The 27,436-nt window shown below is 44.7% G+C and overlaps 1 protein-coding gene across 2 annotated transcripts in view; it reads right to left on the bottom strand.

The window, feature by feature from the left end:
• The window catches only part of ABCA1 (ATP binding cassette subfamily A member 1), a 114,742-nt gene that overhangs the window by 76,888 nt on the left and 10,418 nt on the right, over positions 1–27,436 (bottom strand). For both annotated transcript variants that reach the window (XM_070431001.1, XM_070431000.1), the window contains exons 2-5: positions 17,360–17,521; positions 6,067–6,160; positions 1,651–1,792; positions 301–419 (exon numbers count right to left, since the gene is read on the bottom strand). In XM_070431001.1, coding sequence (XP_070287102.1) covers positions 301–419; positions 1,651–1,792; positions 6,067–6,160; positions 17,360–17,425 — 421 coding nt within the window. In that variant the 5' untranslated portion in view covers positions 17,426–17,521. The remainder of the gene's footprint in view (positions 1–300; positions 420–1,650; positions 1,793–6,066; positions 6,161–17,359; positions 17,522–27,436) is intronic.

The raw sequence follows: 27,436 nt of genomic DNA, 5'->3' as shown, positions 1-27,436 counted from the left end.
TAGACTCCAGAGAAATAAAGTTGGAAGCACCCTGCACCCCTAAGACGTCCTAACCCCAGGCCCGTGCCATTCCTCTCTGGGGGGTTTTCTTCTGTCACCTGGAGGAGGCCAGGGCACTCATTGTTTTCCCAGTTTCCCCTGAAACGCCTCCTGCAGAAAGGCCTCCAGCCCAGCCACAGAGGAGGAAAACCCAGCAGGGGAGAGTTAAGAGAGGCAAGCACCAGGCCGCCTGAGCTGCTCTCTCCCTGGGGCAGGTCAAGTTCCAATGATAAACCGATACAGAGCAAGGCTTTGGCTTACTTGAGCTGTTGTTCTCGATCTTCTGCAATGTTCTCAGAACCTTGTGTATGTCCTTCATGCTGGTGTCTCTCTGGCTGTATAAGAGAAGCCGCTGAGCATCTGAGAACAGGCGAGACACACTGCAGGGAGGACAAGAAGAGCACAAAAGCTCTGTTAGGCCAGCTGCCTCTCCCACGTGAAGGAAACCTGGCTGCCGGGTCCTCTACTCCTGCTGCTCCCCATGCCCAGCTTCCCTGATACTCTAGGCTTCTAAACACTCCCAGCCCAGCCCCAAATGCTCCTCCCCATGTGTCCACCAAATCCTGCCACTTCTTTCAAGGCCCAGCCCATGTGCCTCGTCTCCAGGAAGCCCCCCGCCCCCCCCCGCCCCCCCCCCCCCCCCCCGCACACACACACACAATCCCCCAGGGCCCACTTATCCATGAGACACAGTGGGCATAGTACCCAGGACTCAGGCTACTCTTGGGGTGAACACAAAAAAAAATAATTTCTTTTAGAAGCAGAATGAAACCCAAAATTCAGAATGAATATGTATAAGATGAACCCAGCTTGGGTTATATTCACCTTTAGACCGACACACTAATGAAATAAAGTTTTTAATATTTCTGCATAGAAGGGGCCATGAAAACTACCATACCATGGTCCGTGGATATTATAACGTGGCCCTGCAGCTTCCCCAGGACTGTCTGGGTACACCTCCTACAGTCCATTCTAACTCCGACCATGGTCTGTGCATTACAGGAATCTTTACTGGCTCATTCGGCAAACACTTACTAAACCCACACTGATGTTCGGTGTTGAAGTCAGGAGTCAGGAATACAAAAGTGAAGGGAGTGACATCCTGGCCCTCAGGAAATTCACACCAGGGAAGAGAAAGACCAGGCAGTGGCAGTATGAGAGGCACCAACAGAGAGAGAGCTGATCTGAGGACAGAGAGGGCCTTGGCTGTGAGCTGGAGAGCAGACTCCTTCCGTGCCCATCTCTTACCTACCCCTCCCCAGCACCTAGGCCAGGCGGCTCAAATGCACAGAGAATGTCTGCTAAATGAGTGAACCGACACATGGAGAAGAGGTCTCCCCAGAGGAGACCAGCACACTCCTTATCTTCCCTTCCCAACTTATCAGTCAGTTTTTGGAGGAAAACTGTCTCTCCACACCCCCGACCGCCCCCCCAGCCACATGACTTGTAGCTCCACAATCTTAAGTCTGGCAGCAATTCTCCCTGCCCTCATTCTTCAGACTTCATTGCACAAACCTTGACAAAAGCAACTTCAGAATTCTCCAGAGGTTGAGAAGGGAAGAGAAGAACTAACTGACAAGTTTGGGAAAGAAAACCTGACCTGGTACTTACATGGATTTGTTAAAGTTTCCGACAACGCCCGGAGCCTCACCAGGAGTTGGGTACCGGAAACACGGGTTATTGGCGTTGCAGATAATCCCCTGGACCCAGGGAAGCGTTCCTGCGGAGGGCATGGCTTTGTTTGGAAAGTGGCCTGTTGACATAGAGAAGAAAAGCACAGGAGAAACATCAGTTCTTTGAAGCAGTTTGGAGACTTGATCCTTATCTCTATTGGCTCCATACCGTCTCATCAATCGTCTCATCGCAAATCTGCCTGTCCCTCCCCCATGTCCCAGAGACCTGCCACCTCCGACTAATCCGACACTGAGTTGGAAATCTGGCATCAGATTCTTGATCTACTTAACATCATGTGTAGAATGGGATTCGTGGCACAAACCTTGGAGACATGGCGAGAGGGGTAGATTAGACCATATGCAGAATGGGGCTGGTGTGCAGCTAGCACCTGATCATCAGTTCATCTCCCACTGTCCCCCTCACTCTTCAGAGGGGCCCTGAGGATGGCCTAATCCAGCGGTTCTCAACCTGGAGTCGCGACTCGTTTGGGGGTCGAACGACCCTTTCACAGGGGTCGCCTAAGACCATCGGAAAACACATATATAATTACATATTGTTTTTGTGATTAATCACTATGCTTTAATTATGTTCAATTTGTAACAATGAAAATACATCCTGCATATCAGATATTTACATGACGATTCATAACAGTAGCAAAATTACAGTTATGAAGTAGCAACGAAAATAATTTTATGGGTGGGGGTCACCACAACATGAGGAACTGTATTAAAGGGTCTCGGCATTAGGAAGGTTGAGAACTACTGGCCTAATCCAATGTAATTCCTTCATTCTCTAAGGAGGAAACCAGCAAGATGCAGTGGCTAGTGAAGAACAGTCAGGGAACCCGTGGGCAGGACTGGGGGTGGAACCCACAATTCCGTCATCCACATCCATGGTCCTTCCCTCATATTGGCAACACCCTGTGCACCTAAGCCCTTCTCAGGTTCCTCTGTACTGTCCACTGTTTGGTGTCACCTCCTCTGCCACCTCACAAGCTCCTCAGAGGCACTTAATAAACAGGCTAATTGGGGTCAGAGGTCATCTGCTGCTCGTGTCCCTCATCGAGACCATGATGACCTCATGACCCATTCAATAGGTCATCTCCTCACTCTCCTTTCCCTTCATTATGGAGGAGCATGTGACCAACAGCAAGACTAGGTGTACTTGGCTGATCAAAGGCACAGTTTGGTTTGGGGACAGTCTGACCTGGTGCTGCTTCTAGGATATCATAATAAATGTGCCCCGGAGCTCCTAACCTGAGGACCAAACATGTGTGAATTCCTTTGGACAGAGAGGCCATGCTGCAGCTCCCATCATATTCTCAGGGTGATCTGTGACCCCAAATAGTCAACAACCATTGAGAGCCATGGCTCTCTAGGCAGCAAAGAGCTGTGGGCTCCACAGACTTTGGGGGTCAGACCTACTGGGATTCACATCCAGTCTCTGCAATACACGAAGCAGAGACTTTGGCCAAGTCACTGAACCGCCAACTCTCATTTTCCTCATCTGTAAAATGGTGATAAAAATACAATCTACTTCACAGGGCTGCAAGAGACATCCCAAGAGTTCTGACAGGCAAAGCACGCAGCTCAGTGCCTGGCACAGTGTAAAGGCTGTCAGGATTACTGAGGCACTGCGGTGCTGAGCCTACAGTCATCCTCACTCTGCTACTGTCCTGCTAGGAATACTCCAAATCTCAACAGCCACAACCTTCCTCCAGAGCAGGACCCCTGCTTTATTCATCTTACTATTTTCACGCAAATATGCTAACAAGAGCCTTCCCAGAAGCTAACCCACAGCCAAGACTGGCTACCCTGCATTTCAGTACTGGGGCACTTTTCTCCGTCCTTTTCTTCTATCCATATTCCAACCCGAGAGTCAGCATCCTCAGCAAGGATGTAACAAGATCTGATCCCTGTGGCCACTCCGCAGGGACTCTGGCCTGTTCAACATTTACTCAGTTAACCTCCTTATCTCCCTGGTAATAGTTCAAGGAAAACCAAACAAGGTCCCTTGCCTGAGTCAGCTGCTCCTCATGCAGGAGATTTATGTAACCCAACCAATTACTCCAAGGACCGCAGGAATCTCCCCTTTAACCTCCCCGAGATTCTGCCACCACGGACAGGGTGGGTGTTGGTCCAGCAGCACAGGGCCATGGAAGGTGAAGGTATTTCAGGCGATACCTGGTGGTTCAGTGAAGCAAAGACTCTTCCCTGTGTGTTGTGTCCCACCTTATTTGCAAGCAAAAGCAGGAAGATGACTTGGCAAGCGTGCACAGGATGACGATCAAATAGCATAATGGAATCCTAGGACCCAAGAAAGTAATGAGGGCCCGGATGGCTCTGGGTCAAACAGGGAAAGATTTATGGGGAAGAATTATATGCCAATCCTTTGTTTCCAGAGACAGCACAGCTCTGCAAGATTCGCCTAAGCTATCCACCTTCCACCCAGATCCCTAGAACAGTAGGTGAGGTTGTAAGAAGTGCATAGGTGGGAGGCAAACGTCTTATCTGCCTTCTATAGGTATGAACATTCCACAGCATTTCTGAGATTCTATGGCCTAGATTCAGATGACTCTGGGTTAAAATTCAACAACCTGTTCAAATCACAACCTCAGCAGGTCTCAGAGATAAAAGAGGCAGCAAACCAGAAGGGCAGACCCCAATTTCTGTCTGATCCAAAGTCGGCCTGTTCCTACTACACCATCTTGCCTACTTGGGACCATTCCAGAGAGAGAACAGCCAAGCAGATGAAAAAACTGAGTTTTCCCATCTCAGTGGGGCTTAGGGCAATGCTTAAATAAAATCAAATATGCAATTACTCATCAATCTTTGGGATTCCAAAAGCGAAGACAGAATTACCTCCCAGGCTCTCAAACTGAGTGTGCATTTCATTCTATATTTTTTCCCTCTCTGCTGAAATCTGAAAATCACATCTGGTAGAATGTTCCTGAGGTTGTGTGGCATTCTTTCTAAAACTCGAGTATATGTAATGTGTACTAGCAAATTAGCAGGTAAATGACTGCCTCAGTGGGCCATGGACCAGACCAAGAACACAATTAACAGGTGACCCAGAGCCACCCATTTCCTGAAGAACAGGATCCTATAAGTCCATACGTGACAGAAACATGATATATTATACCATTACCTATCCCCTAAGTCCAGGAGGCTGGCAGGGTGTGGGGAGAGCTGGTTAATGAGAGGGAAAGTTACAGGAGCAATGGAACAGAGGTGCCAGCTAAACCTTCTACATAAATGTGGATCATTTTGGGACATTTCTGTCTTGTCAATCCATCCAGCCTACCCAGCCAGGAGAGAAAGACATGATTGTGGAATAACAACAACCAGATAGCATAGGGATTATTATAGAGATGAGAACACTCAGGTACCAAGAAGCGAAGTCACTTGCCCAATGTGATATACCCAGTAATTGCTGAAGCCATAATTCAAACCCAAGTAACCTGACATCTAGAGTGTGTGTCCTTGGCCACAACTGTATTCTCTATGCTCACTATAAAGGCTACGATCAAAACACAGGATTTGGGAGTCAGAGGACCTGAGCTTTTTACTTCATCTCTGTCACTTACTAGATGTGTGACCTTGGGCAAGTCCCTGCCCTTCGCTGAGCCCCAAAGAACTTATCAAGCAAAGGGTAATAATCAAGTCTATTTTACAAGGTTGTTATGAGAATCAAATAAAATAATATTAGTCGATCTGAGAAGCTCTACGCCAGTGGTTCTCAACCTTCCTAATGCCACGACCCTTTAATACAGTTCCTCATGTTGTGGTGACCCCCAACCATAAAATTATTTTCATTGCTACTTCATAACTGTAATTTTGCTACTGTTATGAATTGTAATGTAAATATCTGATATGCAGGATGTATTTAGGCGACCCCTGTGAAAGGGTCGTTTGACCCCCAAAGGGGTCACCACCCAGAGGTTGAGAACCGCTGCTCTACGCAAATGCTGCTTAGAATTACTAGTATGTTCCATGATTTGCACCTGTGTAATAAAGGCAGCTGACGGTGGTGTCAAGGCACTACCCTAGGGACCTTTGTTAATCACCACGTTCTGAACTATCAGTAAGGTTATTTTACTTAAAATGTACTTTAAAATGTACAAAACAGACATTGGCTATTATTACAGTTCCTATTATCACCATTCTCTAGAATTGAGAATAGTTTCCTGAGTTCAGGACTTATCCAAAAATTGAGAGCCTAACTTTTCTGCTCCAACCCATTTACAGTGTTTCCTAAAGATGGTGTCTCAGGAGAGGTCAAATTTAGCCCACGCCCATGGCCTGGATCGCTAGTGCCAGTGGAGAGCCTCAGGAAGGATGCTCAGATACTCACATTCATGTTGTTCATAGGGTGGGTAGCTCAGCCGAACGGAGATCAGGATCAGGAAGATAAATAGAGGCCAGGCCACTTCCAGCAACAACTGACACTGAGAGGGAAATAAGACAGAGCATTGTGAGTTTAAACAGTAATACGGATGCCTGACACTTTTGGGCTTTGGGAAATCCACAGATAAATTAACTCAGCAACTGATCAACTTCTCCAGTCTCTCCCACCACTCTCTAAGCTTTCATACCACTTTACTGTCTGCAGTTCTCACCTTGTGACATACTATTCCAGCCCTCCGTGTTTTCCTTGAGAGAGGGAAGACGCTGCCCATCCTGTGTCATCTGGCTCATTTCTGCTCATTCTGCAAGTCTCAGACAGACACAATGTCCTTCTCCTGAGCTCCCACAGGAACCGTGCCCCTGAAATCATCTGATTCTATCACTGGTTTCCTCACAGCAATATGAGCACCCTGCAGGCAAGCACTGGGTCCAGTCATCTCTATATCCCCAGCATTAGCACAGTTTCGGGTACACAATGACGTTCATTTATTGGAAGAGGAAGGCCAGGGCCACCGGGCCTTGCTGTGCTAAATGCACACCACCTCTGTTCTTCAAATGCACACAAAGTTGCGCCCCCATGAGGCTGAGAAGAGGGTTCCAAAGGACAATGGAAATTCACACAGAATTCCATATTGACCTCCACACACCTAGGACTGGAAAGAGCTGGGAGGAGTGTAGAGTGCAAAGACCTCCATCCAGCAAGATCTGGTCAACATCTTCTCCAGTGGGTAGAAGATCATTAAACGTGTAAGTAAGTCCGATCCACAGGTTAAAGCAACGAGGTTTCTCTAAAGGAAAACCCTGCCTCAATGAGTTACCAAGGGATAAATAAAGCACAGGGACAGGATGGAAATCATGAGACAGAATTTAATTGAACCACTGGTGTTCAGACAACTACAGATGCTCCTCTACTTACAATGGGGTTATGTCCCAGTAAATCCATTGTAAACTGAAAATACTGTAAGTCGAAAATGCATTCAATACACCTAACCTACTGAACATCATAGCTTAGCCTACCTGACTTAAATGTGCTCAGAACACTTACATTAGCCTACAGTTAGGCAAAACCATCTCATACAATGAATACACTGTAGAGTGTGGGTTGTTTACTCTTGTGAATGTGTGCCCAGCTGGGAGCTGCAACTAACTGCTGCTCCCAGCATCACGAGAGAGACCATACTGCAAATTGCTAGCCCAGAAGAAGGTCCAAATTCAAAGTATGGTTTCTACTGAATGGGTATCACTTTCACACCACTGTAAAGTCGAAAAATTGTTAGGTCAAACTATCATAAGTTGGGGACCGTCTGTAGTTACACTGCCTGAAGGCTCTCACCTCTTTCTTCCTCTCATTTCTAGACTCTGATGTTTTAAATAGGATGAACATCAAGAGCCCAAAAGAGTGATGAGGCCTGTGGTTAAGAGTAATTACAACTGTGGCTTCAGCACCATAAAACCAAGAGACACTGGTATAAAATCCCCCTCCCTATTCTCTTTTAATAGAATTATTTTCTTCACTCTCAAGACCATATATATTTTTTATAGAAAAATCAAAATTAAAAAAATGTTTAAGTAGATATAAACCACCCCAGTCCTACTTTGCTGCAAGAATCCCTACTAAATTGAGCTAACAATGGTTCTCTGTTAACATTTTTTGTCTTTCATTCTATGCATACATAAATAATATTTTTTCTACAAAATTGAGATTAGATATCATATATAGTTTTGTATTTTGCTTTTTTATTTAGCATCATGCTGGGAGTGTTTTCCATTATATATAATATTCTCCTAAAATATGGGTTTTAATGACCACTTAATATTCTACACAGTGAATGGACTGTAATTAAGTTAACCTTTCTGCTGATTGCTGGTGCTTCAGATTGTCTTGGGGTTTCTCTTTATTATTTATTGTTGGATTTTTGGAATTTTAAACAGCCCATTTTTAATTTGCAAACGCCTTTGATATAGTTCCGCATTAACCTTTTTAAAAAAATCTTCTATTTGAAAAGCAATATAAGGGTGATAACAGTGTATGTCCTGAGGTGATAAGAAAATGGGTAATTTTTTAAATGCTTTCCTAAATTTTCCATAAATGGAACAAAAAAAAACCCCACCATTAGTCTCTAACTATGAGGAATAGTATACTATAGACAGCACGCACACCAGGAAAAACATAAAAGACAAATGGGTCCCTCTTTGAAAGAAGGCATGCTGTTACTAGGGTCTCCAAGACCAAAGATGGAGTTGGTCTTGCTAAGTAGTTCCATAAATGATCCCAAAGAGGCAACACACACTGAAATCTGCAAGCTCTCCAATGACATGGGGCCTCTCCTGCCTGCTGAGTAGAAGTCCCTTCTGGGGAGGGGCGGAGGGTCCCCAGATACTCTCTGCCTTTATCAGCACTTGGCACAGCAGGGACCCTATTTATATGGGAGCTTCTCCCCTAGTGTCACTTTCTTCTCACTTGGCTTACCACACCCTGAGAGCTTAACAATGCTTGTTGAGTAAGAGAATGAACTAAAGTTTATAAAATAAGGAAGATGGAAATACAAATCAGTTGAGCCCTTTGGGAAAGCAATTTGGCCAAATGTATCAGAAGACATGTTTATCTCCTTTGACCAAATAATATCACTGGGGCTATGACCTATAGAACTAAATTCAAAATGTCAAAAAAGCTACATATATGTATTTGTTCACTGAAACACTATAAATGAAAAATACTAGAATAATTGCACAGCACTAGGGAGATGATTAAATTATGGTACATCTACTCAACAATTCAGTAGGCAGCCATTACAACAATGTTTATGAAACACAGATACTGTTAACCATATAATATTAAGTGAAAAAAGCAGCACACAAAATTATATCCATTCCAAGCTTACAGCTGAATAAAATCACAAATATTACCCAGACAGGCTTAAAACTTGTTTAAAATGGCACAACTAGGGATAAATTCAGAAAAGAATAATAAACTCAGAAAAAAAGTAAATGAAGAGGATAAGTAAGATTGCATCAAACTTAAGTTCTGAAACTACCATTTGTGCTTTTAGGATAAATAGTAGCTACCATTTATGTAGTAGGCACACCATATACAGATTATTACATTGAATCCAAGTCTAAAGCTCAAGGGAGGGTCATCATAGAGCTGGTCCATGGCAGGGATGAGATTAGCAGCCACTTCTGTCCAACCCCAGAGGCCACATATAAAATTCTATTTGACACAGGAAGTGGCCCAGAGGGGACATGACTGCACTAGGTGACACGATCAAAAAAACCCGCAGGTTCCACAGAGGTAAAATGAACTCATGGCCTATAGATTTATTATAGCTTCAGGCAATACTGAGCACTTACTGTGTACCCGGGATTTTTATACATCTCATCTCTTACATTTAATAACTCTGTGAGAACGGTTGTATGATTACCATTCCAGAAGTGAAGAAACTATGGTTCAAACATGTTATGAGCCACAGCCTGGTAAGGTGAGCCCACCAGCACTAGCACCCAGACCCACTAACACCTAGATCTGTCTGTTTGCATTCATCATGCCTCTCCTAGAGCCATGTTTGGGCCACACACCCTTTAAGATGGCCACTTCGTCTATGGCTCACCAACCTGAGCACAGATCTGACCCAATGAATCAAGCCTAATGTTCCCGGGCATCTCTGCAGCCCCCACATCTAGGACCCTGTAGGGCAGCAGATGCTCAAAATAGTTGGTTGATTGGCTCTTCCCCATGGCACTGATAGCAAAGGGAAAAAAATCTGCCAGTGGGTGTAAGCAGATATGAAAAAGAGGTAAGAAAAAGACTGATAATAACAATAATGGCGCACACTTAAACAGAGCTTATTAAATACCAGTGTTCTAAGTACTTTACATATATTAACTCAGTTAACCTTCAAACAACCTCATTAATACTAATATTATACTCCTTTTACAGATAAGAACACAGGCTTGAAGTGTTACTATACTGGCCAAGGCTATAAGGTTGGTAAACAGCAAAGCGAGGATTCAAAGCCAGTCTGATTCAAGGGTCCCTGCTCATAGCCACTAAGCACCACTATTACGAGAGTATCTAGATTATTGATCTTTCAAACTCCTTGGTAGCCTGAGTTACTAAAATGTATGAATGAATGGATTGCCTCCAAAGCTCATACCACCCAAACCAGAAAACTCATGGTGAGAAAAACTTAATCCATGCCCTTTTACGATACACCTCTAAAATTATACGTGTCATTCAACAAAAAATTCACCTTACAAACTCAGGGGGATGTTCTAGGCTTTTTTTTTTTTTAAATCCTCACCCAAGGATATGATTTTATTGGTTTTTAGAGAGAGGGGAAGGGAAGGAGAGAGAGAGAGAAACATAGATGTGAGAGAGAAACATTGATCAGTTGCCTCCTATACTCGCCCCAATGGGGTATCACACCCAAAACCTAGGTATGTGCCCAGACTGGGAATCGAACCTACAACCTTTTGGTGAACATGACGATGCTCCAGCCAACTGAGCCACCCGACCATGCTAGGCATTTCTTTTCCTAATAGTCTCCTTCTAGAAACCTAACTGCCAGGCTTGCCATTCTGGCTCTACTCATCATCCAAGTAAGATTTCTCCCATCCCTAGACTTAGCACTTTTCCTTCACATAGTCCCTGAGAAATAGCTTGGAAATAAAACTGATGCTTTACTGTTATAAACCCCTATAGAAAGCTCTTTTAAATCTTGTTTTGGTACCTACCCACCCACCTCCACATCTCTCCCCCTGGAGAGGAACACATTTTCAAAAGGCGTTTCTCACCAAAGTCAGACCCTCAGAAGCCTCCCTTTAGTGTTGGGTGTTAAAATAGTACGTAATTCTGATGTTTAAGTGATTGCTACACTGAGCTGCTCTGGGAGCACCAAAGACACCACTTTGTGCCTTCTGTCTCGTTATTCCTCAGCTCTAACATGGGATGCTCCGAGAGAACACCTGGAAAGCAGGTGCCATTCTCAAGAGCAGCACTATTGACACAGGTAACTGTTGAGGGGACTCTCCTGTGAACTGTAGGATGCTCCCCCGATCCACATACTCTACCAACCACCCCCGCCCAGGGCAGTGACAACCAAAAGATGTCTCCAAATATCACCAAATATCCCTGGGCTTTACATAAGGATAGGATACTTTTTAGAACTTGGTAAGGTAATAAGATTTAATGGGAAAGAGAAAGAGATGAAATTATCAAAGACGTTCTGAGAGGCAAAAAGGGAGTGTGGGACAATGAGTTGCCCCAGATCTCAGTGTTCAAAGTAATAGCACACTCTGTGCTGTATCAGCATCAAAATAAAAAATACATACCAAATGACCAAATAACCCCCAAAGAGCTCCCTACAGACATAACAGTTCGATAAATGTCCCAAAAATAACTAGGAAAGGAATCACTGTTTAATAAAAGCTGCTAGGATGATATGATATGAATGTAAAGAAAAATTATTTTTAAACCCATCCCTGATACCATACACATCCATTAGGTCTGTGTAAATGAAAGTGAAATCTTTAATATCAAATCAGAGCAATGCTAGAGGGAAAAACATTTGTTTAAAAACCCAGACCTGCCGAAACTGGTTTGGCTCAGTGGATAGAGCGTCGGCCTGCGGACTGAAAGGTCCCAGGTTCGATTCTGGTCAAGGGCATGTACCTGGGTTGCAGGCACGTCCCCAGTGGGGGATGTGCAGGAGGCAGCTGATCGATGTTTCTCTCTCATCGATGTTTCTAACTCTCTATCTCTCTCCCTTCCTCTCTGTGGAAAATCAATAAAATATATTTTAAAAAAATAAATAAATAAATAAAAATAAAAACCCAGACCTGCCCTCTCATACATTGATGGTGGCTTTTTAAATTGGTTTAATCCTTTGGAAGGACATCTGATCATAGACTTCAAGGGCCATTCCCCTTTGACCTAATAATCCTGCTCCTGAGATTGTGGCTTAAGGAAACAATACAAAAGTAAGAAAAGGCTAGATGTATAAAATCTTCATAGTAATTCATTTGTAACAGCAAATGCTGGAAACCATCTAAATGTTGGCAATAGAGAATAAACTTAGAAAATAAAAACTGTGTTGATAGATTATTGTAAAGCTCCCAGAAATGTCAATGGACTCAGCCCCAGGGTAAATTTGGGACCATAAGATGTAATTCTTCCTCTAACCTCTAACTACTTTACTAACCTATAATACGTTCTTCACTGTGAAACAGGAGCTGTAATGCACAACTCTGAGGATCGCTGTGAACATCAAGATAATGCATATAAAAGTGCTTCCAAAACACAGCCTACGCATCAAGAATTATTATTATAAATATGAAGATTACTTGGAAATTTGGGAACAGACACAGCGAGTAATGTTCAGTGAAAGAAACAATAAAATGGAACACGTGCATGTAATGACTTCAATTGTCTCCCTGGGCTGTCGTCACTCACGTCCCCTTAGTGCCGAGGACCAGGCACAAACTGACCCTCCGGGACTCCTTTTGCACATAAACTAAAACTCAACTGCCCTTTGCCAACTGCAAAGCCCTGCATGGCCTGGCCCTGCCGATTCCCAGCTCGTCCCCAGCCAGTCTGCATTTGCGCCACCGGCGCCACTGGCTTTTCTCTTCCTTGACTCGGGAACATGTGTTAGGCTCCGTGGCCTTCACACTCTGTGCCTCTGATGGGAATACAGTGCCCTTGATCTCTGGGCTCCTGATGTTCCCCTGGCTAATGGCTGCTGAAACTTAAATGTCATGACCTTTCCTTCTAAATTAAGTCCCTACCCACAGCCTGGCAGTATCCAACACAGAACCACACTTTGTCTTCATGACACTTACCACAATGTGTTATTATATATTTACTTACATAATGATGTGTCTTATACCCACTTTTCTTACTTCTTTAAGGACAGGAATCATGTCTGGTTCACCATTCCACATGTAGTAGATGCTCCATAAACATCTACCCAAATGAAACAATAAATGGCTATTTGTTCTAATGTTCTCCATTCCACAGAAGGGAAAACTAAAACCTAGGAGAAATCAGTTTCCCCTAAACCCAATGACATATGGTGGCCAACCTGGAGTCAGAATTGAATTAGAATTTAGATAACGATTAGAATGATTATTTGGATTTGAACTATCACTGCCAGGCAAGGGAAGAAGTGTATCAGGTTAAAATGGAAATGGGGAGGGGATATGGAAGTTTTCATCTATTCTGTAAAATTCTATAAAGGATCTTAAGTAAAGAGTTTTAACTTTTGATAGCTTATTCCTATCATTAAAGAATGCCCAAATACCAATACTCTAATGTATGCAATAACTATGGTCGTACTCTGTCTATGGGACCTTGGCCTCTGGCTCAGCCTAATACGAGACGGGGCTCAGAAAAACTCTGATCCCTCTTCCTGTCCCCCAAGCCCTGTTGTACTGAATGACTGCCACCCACACAGGTTAACTGTTACTCTGAACCCAAACTGAGCTTTGCACCCAGCTTTCGCAACTCAATTTCAATGTATTCTTTGCCCAACAAGAACAGCAGAAAGCTAACCCTGGCTCATGGTCCCCATGATTTTGCACAAAGGGGACACCGGAGAGAGGTCCCCCAGAATTCAACAGCAAACGAAGACACAGAGCAAAAAGGCAAACAACGGCCTCTCAACAGGGTAGCTCTGGGGAGTACTGGCAGGTCCCAGCTTCTACACAGTCTTTCTATTCTTCCTGGCAGCAGCACACAGGGCCCCTACAGCAGGGGAACCTCCTTGAGACCTGAAAACTAATAGCCCACTTAGCACATGCACCACTCACTGAGCAAATGCTTATTGAGCATATCCCTGATGCCAGGCTCTGGGGCCACGTGTGTACACTCCAGGATGGCAGAAGGGAAATGAGCAATGATTTTCTGTTCACTGTGGGCAAGAACTATCATGGAAATGCTAACTTCTTCCCCGCCTAATGGGAAGGACTGGTTCTGACTAGGTGAGCTAACAAAGTGGCACCAAAACCCTGAGCAGGTTCCAATGTTAAACAATATCATCTAGAAATCCAAGCCAGGTGCACTGGGAAGTCGCTACCAGTCAGAACTTAAGATCCAGGGACATTAAACCTTTAGTGCAAAGAACGCCAAGCCTGCTTTAAAAAGGAGTGTGTGTGTGTGTGTGTGTGTGTGTGGGGGGGGGGGGGGGGGGGGCGCTGGGCCTATAGGAAATTGGTTCTTGTGCTACTTCCATGGAAGACCCAGCCTGGACTCCTGTCCTCTGGCCCAAACCCCAGGAGCAGGCCAGATCTTTCCAACTCTGACAATCTAAGCACCTGGGACCTGAAACAAACCACTCTTCTTTCTGGCTCAGCAAAATGCAAATCTTTTAGAAATCAGGAAGGGAGGTAACTAACTGGACCACCAGCCAGCAGGCAGTGATATACAATCTAGGAAAGCCCTTTTGTATCAGGATGTTGTGTCCCTACTTCTTCCTTCAACAGGCACTCTGGCATAAGACTGCAAATTGCCTTGACTTAAGCCTGCCTATCTCTCCAATCTTAACTCTCTTGTTAAACCCATGCGTTACGTTGAGCAAGAAGCAACACGCTCAAGACCAGTGGAGACAGGTCCATTCTGGATGGACCAACCCCCACATCCTGTTACAGGACTCTGATTCCTTGGTTGACCACAAGGAAATTCCTTCCCTGCTTTGTGCCTCAGTACTGTTATCTGTAAAATGGAGGCTTGGACTGTACTACCCTGAAGACATCCTTTCATTGCTAAGATGGTATGATTCTTCCCACTACTCACTGGCTAATGGACACACCACAGAAGAAATGATTTCCTATCGTGCGGGCTGCTATAACCAGGAAGAGAAGAGGCAGGAGATCGGAACGACATGTAGCTAAGAAATGAGGATGAGAGATGAATTTGGGAACACCAGACTCTAGGAAGAGCCATGGGAGGCAGGGGGAAAGGTGAAAAAGTCAGAAACTTTAAGATCTTGAGAGGGAGGATTAAAAAAAAATGTTACCACTGAAAAGCAAATTTGCCATAGTGGTTTAGAGTGCCCACTCTGGAGTCAGAAGGCCTGGATTTGAACCCGACATGTGCTTCTGGGGACCTTGCAAGTTCCCCAGCCACAACAAGGACATAAGAGTACTTCACAGAGTCACAAAAAGATTAACCCAGTTAATAACGCACTATTGAGTGCCTAGCACACGGAAGCTCATTCTAAGTGTTTGCTTCCTTATATAATACTAGAGGCCCGGTGCACAGATTCGTGCACCAGTGGGGTCCCTCAGCGTGGCCTGCAGGGATTGGGCCAAAACCGGTAGTTCAACTCCTGCCGCTCCTGCCTGATGCCTCGGCTCATCCCAGCCCCACTGCGCCTGCCGCCTGCCGTGGGCTCGTGCCCAGTCAGTCCCTATAGGGAGAGGCTCATACTCGCCAGCTGTGAGCCCTGCATCTGGCGCCAGCTGAGCAGCACTCCCGCTGTGGTAGTGCACTGACCACCAGGGGGCAGCTCCTGCATTGAGCATCTGCCCCCTGGTGGTCAGTGCATATCATAGCAACAGTCCTTCGGTCATTTGGTCGCTTAGGCTTTAAATATATAGATTAGGTTTTATATTTTACCATTATTATCATCACTAAGACAGGCAAGATACATTAGATACATAGATTCTAGTTCCTACTCTCTCATTAGTGACCTTGGGATTCAGGTCCCCACTAGTAATGAGAAGGGCTAAACAAAATCGCTGTTCCTCAAACTGGAATCTGTGTAGGGGGTAGGGGCTGGGGAGTATATTTTCAATGGACTACTTGTGAGTTCCCTGTGAGAATTTTAACCATTTTGTGTTTTCATTTTCGTGGTCATCTAAACAAACTAGAATAAACATATCTGGATTTCCCAAATGCCTCTTTTATAACCAAGTTCTGGCACAAGATTTCAAAGCCTAAGTTTATATTTGTGTTTGATTGTGTTGGCACCATAATTATAGCAGACTAATGAGGAAGGAACAGATGCAGACGTGAATTATGAATGACGAGATTGGACCAAATGAAAGCCAAATGGTATCAAATGAAGGTCATGGGAAAAATGGTTGGAGAACTGAACCCTTAGAACATAGACTGTCCAAACTCACAGGATGGCACCACAGCATCCCCTACCATATTCACGTCACTCCTCATGGTTTGGGATCAGCTAAACAATGTCAGCTGTCTTACTACATCCATTTGAATTGTATTGGTTTTGCGATTTGGTTTGCATTTAATTTGTAAGTGATCATATGGTTTATAATAGCATATACAATAAGGGGGGGGGGTGTCTAGTTTCACATATGTACATATTTAAGTAACATTATAACAAAAAGAAATGTAATGAATACAAACGGACCTTAACAGTTTTGTTTTAGAAAAGGTCCAAATAGTATTCTAGTCTGAGAAACTACATTAAATTATCTCCAAGGTCCCTCCTAGCTCTCTGAGTCTAAGGAAGATGATCATTTTGGTTACGTTAAGCTCCGTTAAGACAGCCAAGTGGTGATGCAGGCTCAGAATTCAGGGAAAAGGCAGGGCAGAAAACAGACTTAGATGCTAACTACAGAGAGGTACAGCTAAACCCAGGAGACTTGATGGGATTTCTAAGAGTGTTCAGAGATAGAGAAGCGAAGAGCTGGCACTGAGCTCCAAGGAGTTCACCATGCCTTACAGCCTTCGCCTTCCTCTGTGGAAAAATACCATTCACCTACGCATTACAGATGATCTAAGAATTACTGTCCCATCCAGGCAGTGAATGGCTTTGAACCCTCCACAGGAATAAAACCATTTTCTGTTTTATTTTCCTCCAGGCTTGCAGTCAAAGCTGAGAGAGTCCACACTGGCACTAAAAGATCCAGTCTCTCTCCAAGCTGGGCCATTAACTCACTTCATTCCTACCTCCCGCAGTACAGGGGTCCATGAGGGGCTCTCGGAGAGCCACATGGCCCTGGGAGCTGTAGGAAAAGGAGGCGAAGGAACGGCTGGGGGCAATTCTGTGCCACATTCCAGAGGTCGGAACTCATGCCTGGGCACTAGCACAAACCCAAAGCTAACATTTCTGCCCTCGATAATAAGTGACAGAGCCCACCAAGGGCCACATTCATTCACTCACTTTGAGAAAACCAACAAGACTTCCTTTCCTCTCTCCTCCAATCCCCAACTCAAAACCATGAAGTAAAGCAAGGGAGAACGCCCTCCACCCCAAGAAACCCAAGCTTACTGTTTGTCTTCTTCTGTAAGTGAAGTTCTTCCACAGCAGCAACCTCAGCTGAGGCCAGCACGCCATGCTAGCTCAGCTGGCGCCCACGGCAACCTGAGCGTGGCTGGGAGTGTGGAGGCAGTGGCCCGAGCTCACAGCAGGGACGCTGTGGCTGGTCATTAACTGAAAGATAAAGCAGGCAGGGAGAGAGCTGTCAGTTATTGCTGCGAAGCCAGACGTACGCCAATGAGGGCTGTTGCTCCAGCCCCCTCACCTGAGCCCTCAATCCCAGCACTGCGTCATGACTGCTTCCCAATAGGTCCCCAATAGGTCATGAGTCCCCGACTTCCGGCCTCGGGCTTCTCCGGTAAACAGGGATTCTGGCAGTTTTCTGGGGACAGCCCGGGAGCTAGCTGTTACAATCCTAATCATTTTCACTCCACAGGTGTGACAATTTGGGGATGAAAAATACACTTATGCCCTAACCGGTTGGGCTCAGTGGATAGAGGGTCGGCCAGCGGACTGAAAGGTCCCAGGTTCGATTCCGGTCAAGGACATGTACCTTGGTTGCGGCACATCTCCAGTAGGGAGTGTGCAGGAGGCAGCTCTGATCGATGTTTCTCTCTCATCGATGTTCCTAGCTCTCTATCCCTCTCCCTTCCTCTCTGTAAAAAATCAATAATATATATATATTTTTTAAAAATACACTTATGCCAACAGATTGAAGTGAGCAATCTGAGGTGGTGGAGACACTGAGTTTGGAAGTGGCAGCCTGGCGTCCCAGGGACCTGGCTCCCTTCTCTACGGAAATGCCACCCCTCACATAAAATGAACCTGGTGTAATTTATGCTATTTCCTTCAATTCGCTCATACAACATTGTTGAGTCGCTCAAATGGTAAACAACACTATTGGCAAAGCAGTTTCCCAATCTGGAAAGCCACCGTGTGTCTTAGGACGACTGTGAATAAACGCCGAGGCAATGCTACTGACCCCTGGCTCCCAGGTGGTGAGGACAGCCCCAGTGCAGCGTGTCTTCGGAAAGAAAAACAACATCCCATGGAGAAACAAGTCAGCTAAGGCGGGTGGGGAGCATCGCCTGTGAAACCGACAGGCTCCCACTGCCCAGACATCTGTACCCTCTGGCCTTGCTCCATCTGCACCTGCAGGAAGGGCCCAGCTGCTCCTTGCCAGGTGTCACCGGTGCCTCCGTGGAGGACTGCTTTGCCATGCTAGGAGAATGGGGGGGGGGGGGGGGGCAGTTCTCGTAAACAGGGGATACAACACCTGTCCCAATCGCCCACGCAACAACTGTATTCACTTAATGCTGGAATAATCCCAAGTAGTCCTACTACAGTTAAAGTTGGGGGAGGGGCAGAGAAACAAAAAATAGAAGAAGGGAGGGATACACAAGTTAAAGCTGGGCACTGCTGGCACTCCACAGCCATGAACCCTCAGCAGAAACCAACTTTACTTCTAAAATGGCTCAGTCAGTCATCGTGGAGGGTAGTGGAGTAGAGGTGGGAGTGGGATTTAGGCATGAGGAACAGTCAGCAAAAAGAGCTAAGAATGTAGTGACCACTTGTGGACACAAAACAAGGTAGTAGGCTACAAGTCCACGAGTGCTAATCAGATCTCAGTGCAAAGGTCAGCCCCTAGTAGGATCTTACCCTTTTGTCCCCCACGCCACAAAGACTTGGATTAAAAACTTCTAGAGAAGAAAAGCGAGTGGAGGGAATTTGCAGTATCTGTGTAGAAGGCATGACCCATTCATTCATTATGTATTCAAATTCATTCCTTGGCAATTCGGAAAAAAGTTCTCACTCCAAAAAGAGGAAGAGGTAAGCCAGCACCAAGTCAGTTTGCAATTTGTTGTTTAAAGATAACCGGCCGCTGAGCACAGAGAGCAGGATGTCATTGTGCTTGTAATCTCAGCGTTTCTGAAGTAGCCTAGGACAGGGCTTACACTCCAGAAACACTGAAATAAATTATCAGCTAGTTTTTCTCCTGCAAAAGCTACTCTCCAGCAATCACTTCATTGATTTAGAAGCTACATGAATCTTTTCAGATTTCCAAAGCAACAATGAGGAGGTTAGAACACACGTTTGTAATTTAAAAAGGGGAAATGTAACCTAGTACAAAAAGCCCAGAGGTGCATTAGCCCCAGCTTCCCACCTATGTGCCCTTGCACAAGCCTTTCCGGAAACAAATTCTTTCCTCCTATCTTATCTTTCTCTGTTCTATCGGTACCCTCCAGCACAGAAATGTTGTCCGAACGTTCTTTTCTATTCCATCATTTCTAGTAAATCCATCGGGTGGGTGTCTGGAAAGGTAGGAAGGGCAGAGTAGAAAAGACAAGATAGAAATATCCTAGTGTTGGAGTCCAAGGCACAGAATTGCCTCCCCTACACCTGAGTGGAGACTCTCAGAAGGGGGCAGACACACCTCTATAAAAGGCTCGCAGGAGGAGATTTGGGGTAGAGTATTTTCCTAAAATTTGAGTTCATGGGTCTCTACATGCTGGTTCTGACCCTAGGGACCCTCCAAGGGACAGTCAGGTTAGCAAGAAGTAGCCCAGAGCAGCGGTAGAAGGTTCTGCTCTGGCTTTGCTGGGTGCAAACAGGCAGGATTCTTGCCCCAGTTCCCGCCCCCGCCCCCCTTGGCATGGCCCTGGCCACCCACGTAATTCCCTCCTCCCACCTCAAAAAGCAGTGATCACGGGGAGGAGCAATTCTGTCCAAAGAAGCAGGTTTGGCAGAGCTCAAACCCCTCTGCTCAGGTAACTGAAGCCAAAGGGACATTTCTACATCAGTTTCCCAAAAAGCGAGAGAACAAATAAACTGAAAGCTATAAAGAAGGCAGTTCTGTGTACTAGATTTCTCAATGTTTCAGAGCTAGTAGCACACTCACTCCTGCCCTTCTGCACATTTCCAGTTACTGGCTGGAAAGGATCCCACTTCACAATCATTGCCAGTCCACAGGCCACTCTCACTGGCACCAGCCACTTTGCTGGGCTCCCTGCCCCCAATCTTACCCGACTCCCATCCATTTACCACAGAGCAACCCACGTTATTCACGACACCAAATACATGAATATGCCACTCCCCCACTTAAAACCACCATCTGAGGATCAAGTTCAATCCTCACTGTAGTTTACCTGGTGTCCTCTCTCGACACTCCCACCTCCTGATGCCTGGAAAACTCCTTACAGGCTCTGACTGGGCCACTCTCTCTCCTGTCCCTGGGACTTCCTGGTGTGACCCTGGTCCTAGCTTAGGTTTCCATTTAGCTGTCACTGGGTCACATTTCCTGGTCACCTCCCGGACACTGACACCGGTGCTCTGCGGACAGCCTGCTTTCCATTGCTGCGTGTCTCCCACATTCTGAGTGCCAGCAGTGGCCACTCCTGTCCCTAGTAAGGAAAATAGTACCTGGTATGTAGTAAGCACTCGGGGACTGCCTCCTTAATTAATTAATTAAGAGATGGACATGAGAAATAGGGTTTCAGACTCTAAGGGTGATGGCATGTCTGGGCCTGCAGTAACCAATTTCCCAAGCTTGATTAACTAACTCAGGCAAAGTGTCCCCAGGGAGGGAGCTCCATGTTCAGCAGGCTTCCGCCACACACTTGTGATGGCCACAGAGGACTGCTGAGTTTCCCAGGTGACTCCTGCGGCATCCAGGGAAATGTAATTGAATCTAGGTCAGCTTTCCACAAACAGCGGGTTTAGCTAAGCCTGGAGCAGGCCCTCCAAGGCCAGGGGAGTCATGAACATGCTTTTGGCCATGCTTCATGTCCAAGTGCTCCATGTACTTCCCAGGTCTTGTTATTAGTCACACAGGTGGATCACCCTTGTCCAAATTCAACAGTTTCCATACCCTCACCTATCTTTTGTGCCTGGAGGAAGTGACTGTCTAACCTTTGGCCCATTTTTGAAAGAAATTTTCACTTCAATTGCCATTTTAAAGCTATTCATATCTAGAAAATACAACCGACTGCTAAAACATGACCTAAAATAAAGATGCTCAACATTATTAGTTGCTGAGTATTACTTGACCATAAAAAAAAGAATGAAATCTTATCATCTGTGATAGCCTGGATGGACCTAGAGACTACAGAGTATTATGCTCAGTGAAATAAGTCATTCAAAGAAAAACAAATATCATATGATTTCACTTCTATGTGAAATCCAAAGAACAAAATAAACGAACAAACAAAATAGAAACAGACTCATAGTTACAGAGAGCAGACTGCTGGTTGCCAGAAGGGAGGGGATATGGGGGACTGGGTGAAAGAGGTGAAGGGATTAACAAGTACAGATTGGCAGTTACAAAATAGTCATGGGTATAAAGTACATCACAGGCACTATCATCAATAATATTGTAGTAACTTCTCACGGTGCCAGAGGGCACTGGAAATATTGGGGGAGCACTTTGTAAAGTATATGATTGTCTCACTACTATGCTGTACACTTGAAACTAATACAAAATAATACTGAATGTAAACTGTAATTTAAAAATAACATTAAAAAAAAGAGAAGAGAAAGCAGCCAAAATCCTCCCCCTATTTTTAATTGCTTTTGCAATAGACCTACAGATTTTCCTTAGGCTAAAAAGAGAAACCTCCAAGCAAAACCAGGTTTCATTATAATAAAAGAAAAAATTAATTTAATTTTTAAAAACCCCAATGAACTACCACTACACACCCACTGGGACTACTAAAATGTTTTAAATGTTAGTGTTAGTGAGTGTGTGAAGCAATGGGCACTACCATACACTGCTCGTGGGAATGTAAAATGGAACAGCAACTTTGCCCAACAGTTCCTGCAGTTACACACAGACTGAGGAAATAGCCCAGCCATCCCACCCAAGGTATAACAGTGCACCCTTATCCACAGGGGATGTGTTCCAAGACCCCCAGCAGATGTCTGAAACCACAGATAGTACCAAAGCCTTTAGACTACGGTTTTTCCTATACATACATACCTATCATAAAGCTTAATTTATAAATTAGACACAGTAAGAGCTTAACCACAGTCACTAATAATAAAGTAGGGCAATTATGACAAGATAGTGTAGTAAAAGTTATGTGACACTATTAAGTAAAATAAGGGTAATTTGGACACAAGCACTGCAATACAGTGACAGTCGATCTGATACTGAGATGGCTGCTAAGGGACTAACAGGCAGAAAACATATATAAAGTGTGAATTTGCTTAACAAAGAGATAATACATGTCCCAGGCCTTACAGAACAGGATAGTGCAAGATCTCATCATGCTACTCAGAATGGCAGCCAACTTAAAACTTATGAATTGCTTTGTTATGAATTTTCCATTTAATGTTTTCGGACTATGGTTAACTGCGGATAACTGAAACTACGGATAATGAAACCACAGATAAAGGGAACCACTGTATTTACCTGAAAGAAATGACAGCATATGTTCACACAACTCTACATGAATTTTGTAGAAGTCCTATATAGAACAGTCCAAATTGAAAACAACCCAAATGTCCATCAACTAGTGAATAGATTACAATGGAATACTACTCGGCAATATAAAGGAACAACTTACTGATACATGCAACAGAATGGATTAATCTCAAAAGCCTCAGCTAGTAGAAACCAGCCAGACACAAAAAACAACATACTGTAGGTCTCCGCTCATTCTCACATTCTGCAAAATGGAACAATAGGGACAGAAATCAGATGAGTGGTGGCAGTGGTTATGGGTGGGGGAGAGGACAGACTGTAAAGGAGCACAGAGTGATGCAAACATTCCACATCGCGATTTTGGTAGTGGTTATATAACTATGCCCATTTATCACCGAACTGCTCACTTAAAAAGGATAAACTTAATTGTATGTAAATTATATACATCAATAGCCTGACTTTTCCCCCTCCCCCCCGGCTCCACCCCTGCAACCAGAATAAGAACTTGCCTTCCATTATAACAATTAACATTCTCCACAAGTCCAATCACACCTTGGAAGACCTAAGAACTGCATAGTGTAAAGCTTGATTATTGTGTAATTCCCCAGGAAGGTGAATAGTGAATCAAATATTCACCATCTATTCACTGTACAAACAACTGCAACCTGAACTTTACAAGACTTCTATTCGCCACAACAAATATTGACTGAGTTCCTCTTATGTGTCAGGTGCTGTTCTAGACACTGGCGATTCAGCGGTGAACCAAAGAAGCCAAGTCCCTGCTCTCAAGGAACTCCAGCAAGGAAGTGGAGAACTGACAAACAGTGGGTGGTTACAGCAGAGGGTGGTCGGAATAATACAGAAAAATAAAGCTGAGTAAGGGGCAGAAAGCAATAGGGGGTGGGTGACTCCTTTCTGCCGAGACATCCTGGGGACAGTGAAACAAGAGGGCAGGCCATATGCTACTTACAAAAGGGTCTCCAAGTGACAGCTGGGATTGTGAATTCTTTTAACGTTTTCCTAAACCAAAACGGGAAATACCAGAGAGACTCAGTGGTGCTGGCAAAAGAAAAACATATCCGTTCACAGGAAGCTGGTGTGAAGGGGGAAGAGAGGACCCACCACCCCCACCACCCCCACCCCCCCCCACCCCCACCCCCCCCCCCCCCCCCGTCAGCACCTACCACACTGCCCCTCCATACCGTCTCACCAAAATGGCCTGCCCTTTGAACTTCACAGGTAAGTTTCAAAGAGAGAAAAGAAATATTAAAAAGGAGAGGGGAAGAGGAAGACATGCTAAAAGCACAAGATAGGGGGGTGTTTTTCCCCACTTAGCAAAATAAAAAAAAAAAAAAACAGGAACTACTTCCCGTGACTATATTTTCTTTTTAGATGGAAGCTCAACCCTAAATCTAGAGGGCATGGCCTCACATGCCCGCAGTGGTCTTACTGAACAAGCTAAAAGTTTCTGGTAACAGTGCCAACATGAGCACTTTTCTTTTTTCATTACATTTCCTTCAACATTAAAATCTTGTATTAGGAGATAGAAAGAATTCGATGGGGTTTTGGAGACCTGCTCTCACCATACACCTGCTCTACTCTACAGAGAAGCTGAAGCTCCCCCAAAAGTAAGTGCCTTGCCCAGAGTCACCCCCTAGAGTAAGAGCTGGCCCCTGGATTTCTCAGGAAATAACTTTCAAAACAACCGCTGTATGCCCTTTCCCACCACGGTATTTCTCCCACAACAGTTTGTTCTTCTGAATAGTTCATAATCCAGAATGTGCGGTGAGCAACTAATTTTCATCCATCAAAACAGTGGTTTTATGAGAGCCATTTCTCGAAACTCGAGATTAATTAATAAGTGTGTGTGTGTGTGTGTGTGTGTTCTTCTCTGTCAGGCAAATTTCCAGATGGTTACCAGAAGTGAGACAGAAGTTGACATTTCTGACATCTATCATTCTCTTGATGGAACTGTTCCTACATGCCTTCTATCAATAAACAGCTAGCCAAGAACCTACAATGCAGGAGAGAGATGTAAGGCAGGATTTAACATATCACATACAAACTGAAAATGTATTGGTGCTGAAGCTCAACCGATTGCCTACTCACGAGGTGGGGATGCAAAAGCAAAAATTATAGATGTTTGTGCATCTCATCTCCAGAGAGGTGCGGAGGGTCCTGGAAGTCCAACAGATGTGCTTACTTAGGGAAAGGTTTGTCCTTTCATAGCCTCTGAGCATATGTGTCTGAGCATATAGCCACATTCGGGAAACAGGCTAATGAGGTAACTGAAAGTCAGAAGACCAGGCTGGAAGATGGGGCGTGGGGATCTCAGTCATCCTGTGATTCCCCCCAGGCTGACCTGTCAGCTTTATTAAGCCGGAGGCTAATTTAACTGCCTCAGTTTAACTTTTCTGGCCTCCAGGTGCTATTCAGCTCTCTAGCCCTAAGGTCATCCTTACTAACCCTTAAATTCCCCTGCACATTCCCAACCATCCTGTAGACCCACATTTAAGTAAAACTGCCCTTAGTTGCCATCAGGCCCCTAGACCCCTGCAGAAAGACCACGGAATTTTATTCTACTTAAACTATAACGTTTAAATACTCAAATTTGAGGAGGCAATGAGTATAAGAAGTCCTCCAAGAATAAAATGCAACCATCCTGTTGACTCTGCTATTGCACTACCCAGTTAAATAATATAGATCCAGTGAATTTAATCAATGCCAGCACTCTGTAATTTAGAGGGACTTCTTTGAAATTACCAAATGCATCACCTCTACTTGGCTATTAGTAGCAATACATTTATAGATAACTGCACACTCCTCTTTTATCCTGGGATACATTATTCAATTTCCTGAACAAAATTATTTGCTAATAGCTAATTTTCAAAATGAGGGCTATGAAATAAATACATAAAAACCAAAAGTTAGAAGAGATTCACGAATACTGTAGAAATCTGTAACTGGCCTTTGAGATGCATTAATTTCTCATGCGTCAACAATTCTATTTTAAAGGAGACTCAAAAAATTTAAGTCTACTCCTATCATGTCACTGACATTTGTAAAACCAAAGATCCTACTCAACACTCAACATTCCAGTTTCTACCTGCTAAAACAGCCTCGGGACTTCTAAAACCACCAAGGGCCAAGGTTTCTGAAAGCAAATCTGTGCTGTAACCCAGTTCTTGTCTCATTGTAGAATTATGGAGAAATTCTAACAAAGGGTTAGATAGCCCTTCTTCCCCCTGCTGATTTCCGCTGAACGAACACACACACACACACACACACACACACACACAGTGACCTTCAAAGGAGGGCTTCATCAAACAATACAGCCATTTGCCTTTTCCCTGGTTGGGGGTTCGCAGAACATAGGACAAAGAACCTTTCCCCTAGAAAAGAAATCAACCTGTCATAGAAAGTAAAAATTCTAAACTTTTCAACCACAATCAAAATGCCAAAATAAAAGTGGGACCTGCGGGAGAAGGAACTACTGGTCAAACACCCTGAGCTATAGAAGCACCAGCAAAAAAGACTCCACCAACAGCCCCATAGTTACAGAAAAACTTGATCGGATAATGTTCCCTGCTGTTGCAGGCAGGTTTTCCAAGAGAATTTTAGGATAAAAGACTTAGTGACTATATCAGCAAAAATTGTTTTGTTTGGCTTACATCTCTTAGAGGGTCAATGTCTTGAGACATACTGCCGTCTCCCAGTCTAAAGGGTTTATTTTTACAGAAAAGCGCAAAGGATTTAGGGGACACACAAACCCAAATCCCTCCACTGCGTTCCCCTTCGTTTGGCCCCCTACTACCATGCAGCAAATGCCCCCAAATATTCTTAACTCTTTTCATTTTCTTAAATTAACTGATCCAGTAGAAAGAAGGGAGGTTTTGGAGTCAGAGAAAACTGGGTTTGAATCCTGACTCTGCTACTCAGCAGCTCTGGGACCCTAGGGACTCTGAACCCCTGTATCCTTTCCATACAATAGAGCTAGTAATGCACATAAAACATTTAGCCAGTTCCAGTAAATGGCAGATTAGTGCAGCTGACTTCACAGGGTAAAGCACTCATCCAGGGTGGGGCACGGAGTGGGCAGTTTATTAAAGGAATCTCTCTTCCATCTCCTTTGTCCACAGAAGGTACTACACACACCCCCGAACCCCAAAGGCCTTTCCAGAACAAACTGAAGACCTTCCCAGGGCCCAGCTCAGTGGAGGATGTGCAAGGGTTACCCTGGTGCCGTGGTCAGCAAACTGCGGCTCTCGAGCCACATGCGGCTCTTTGGCCCTTTGAGTGTGGCTCTTTCTAAGCCTTAGGAGTACCCTAATTAAGTTAATAACAATGTACCTACCTATATAGTTTAAGTGTAAAAAATTTGGCTCTCAAAAGAAATTTCAATCCTTGTACTGTTGATATTTGGCTCTGTTGACTAATGAGTTTGCCGACCACTGCCCTGGTGTTCTAGTACCACTTCTGCCATTGTTTTACCATAATACCCCCTTTTGGGGGCTCCCACCACTCACCCATATTATTCCCTCCACACTCATGGAAGTCAGCCCCCAGGTTCCACGCAGGCACACTGCCACCTTCCTTCCAGTCTTCAGCACCTGGGTGTTCCTCTCCACCCTACTTCCTCCGGCCTCTATGTCAATTACCTATTTGGC

This window comes from Myotis yumanensis, unplaced genomic scaffold (genome assembly GCF_028538775.1).
Source record: "Myotis yumanensis isolate MYYU_CA2020_CCGP unplaced genomic scaffold, mMyoYum1.0.hap1 SCAF_12, whole genome shotgun sequence".
NCBI classification, from domain to species: Eukaryota; Metazoa; Chordata; class Mammalia; order Chiroptera; family Vespertilionidae; genus Myotis; species Myotis yumanensis.
Note: the sequence above shows the minus strand (reverse complement) of the source record. Positions and strands in the feature narration are given on the sequence as shown.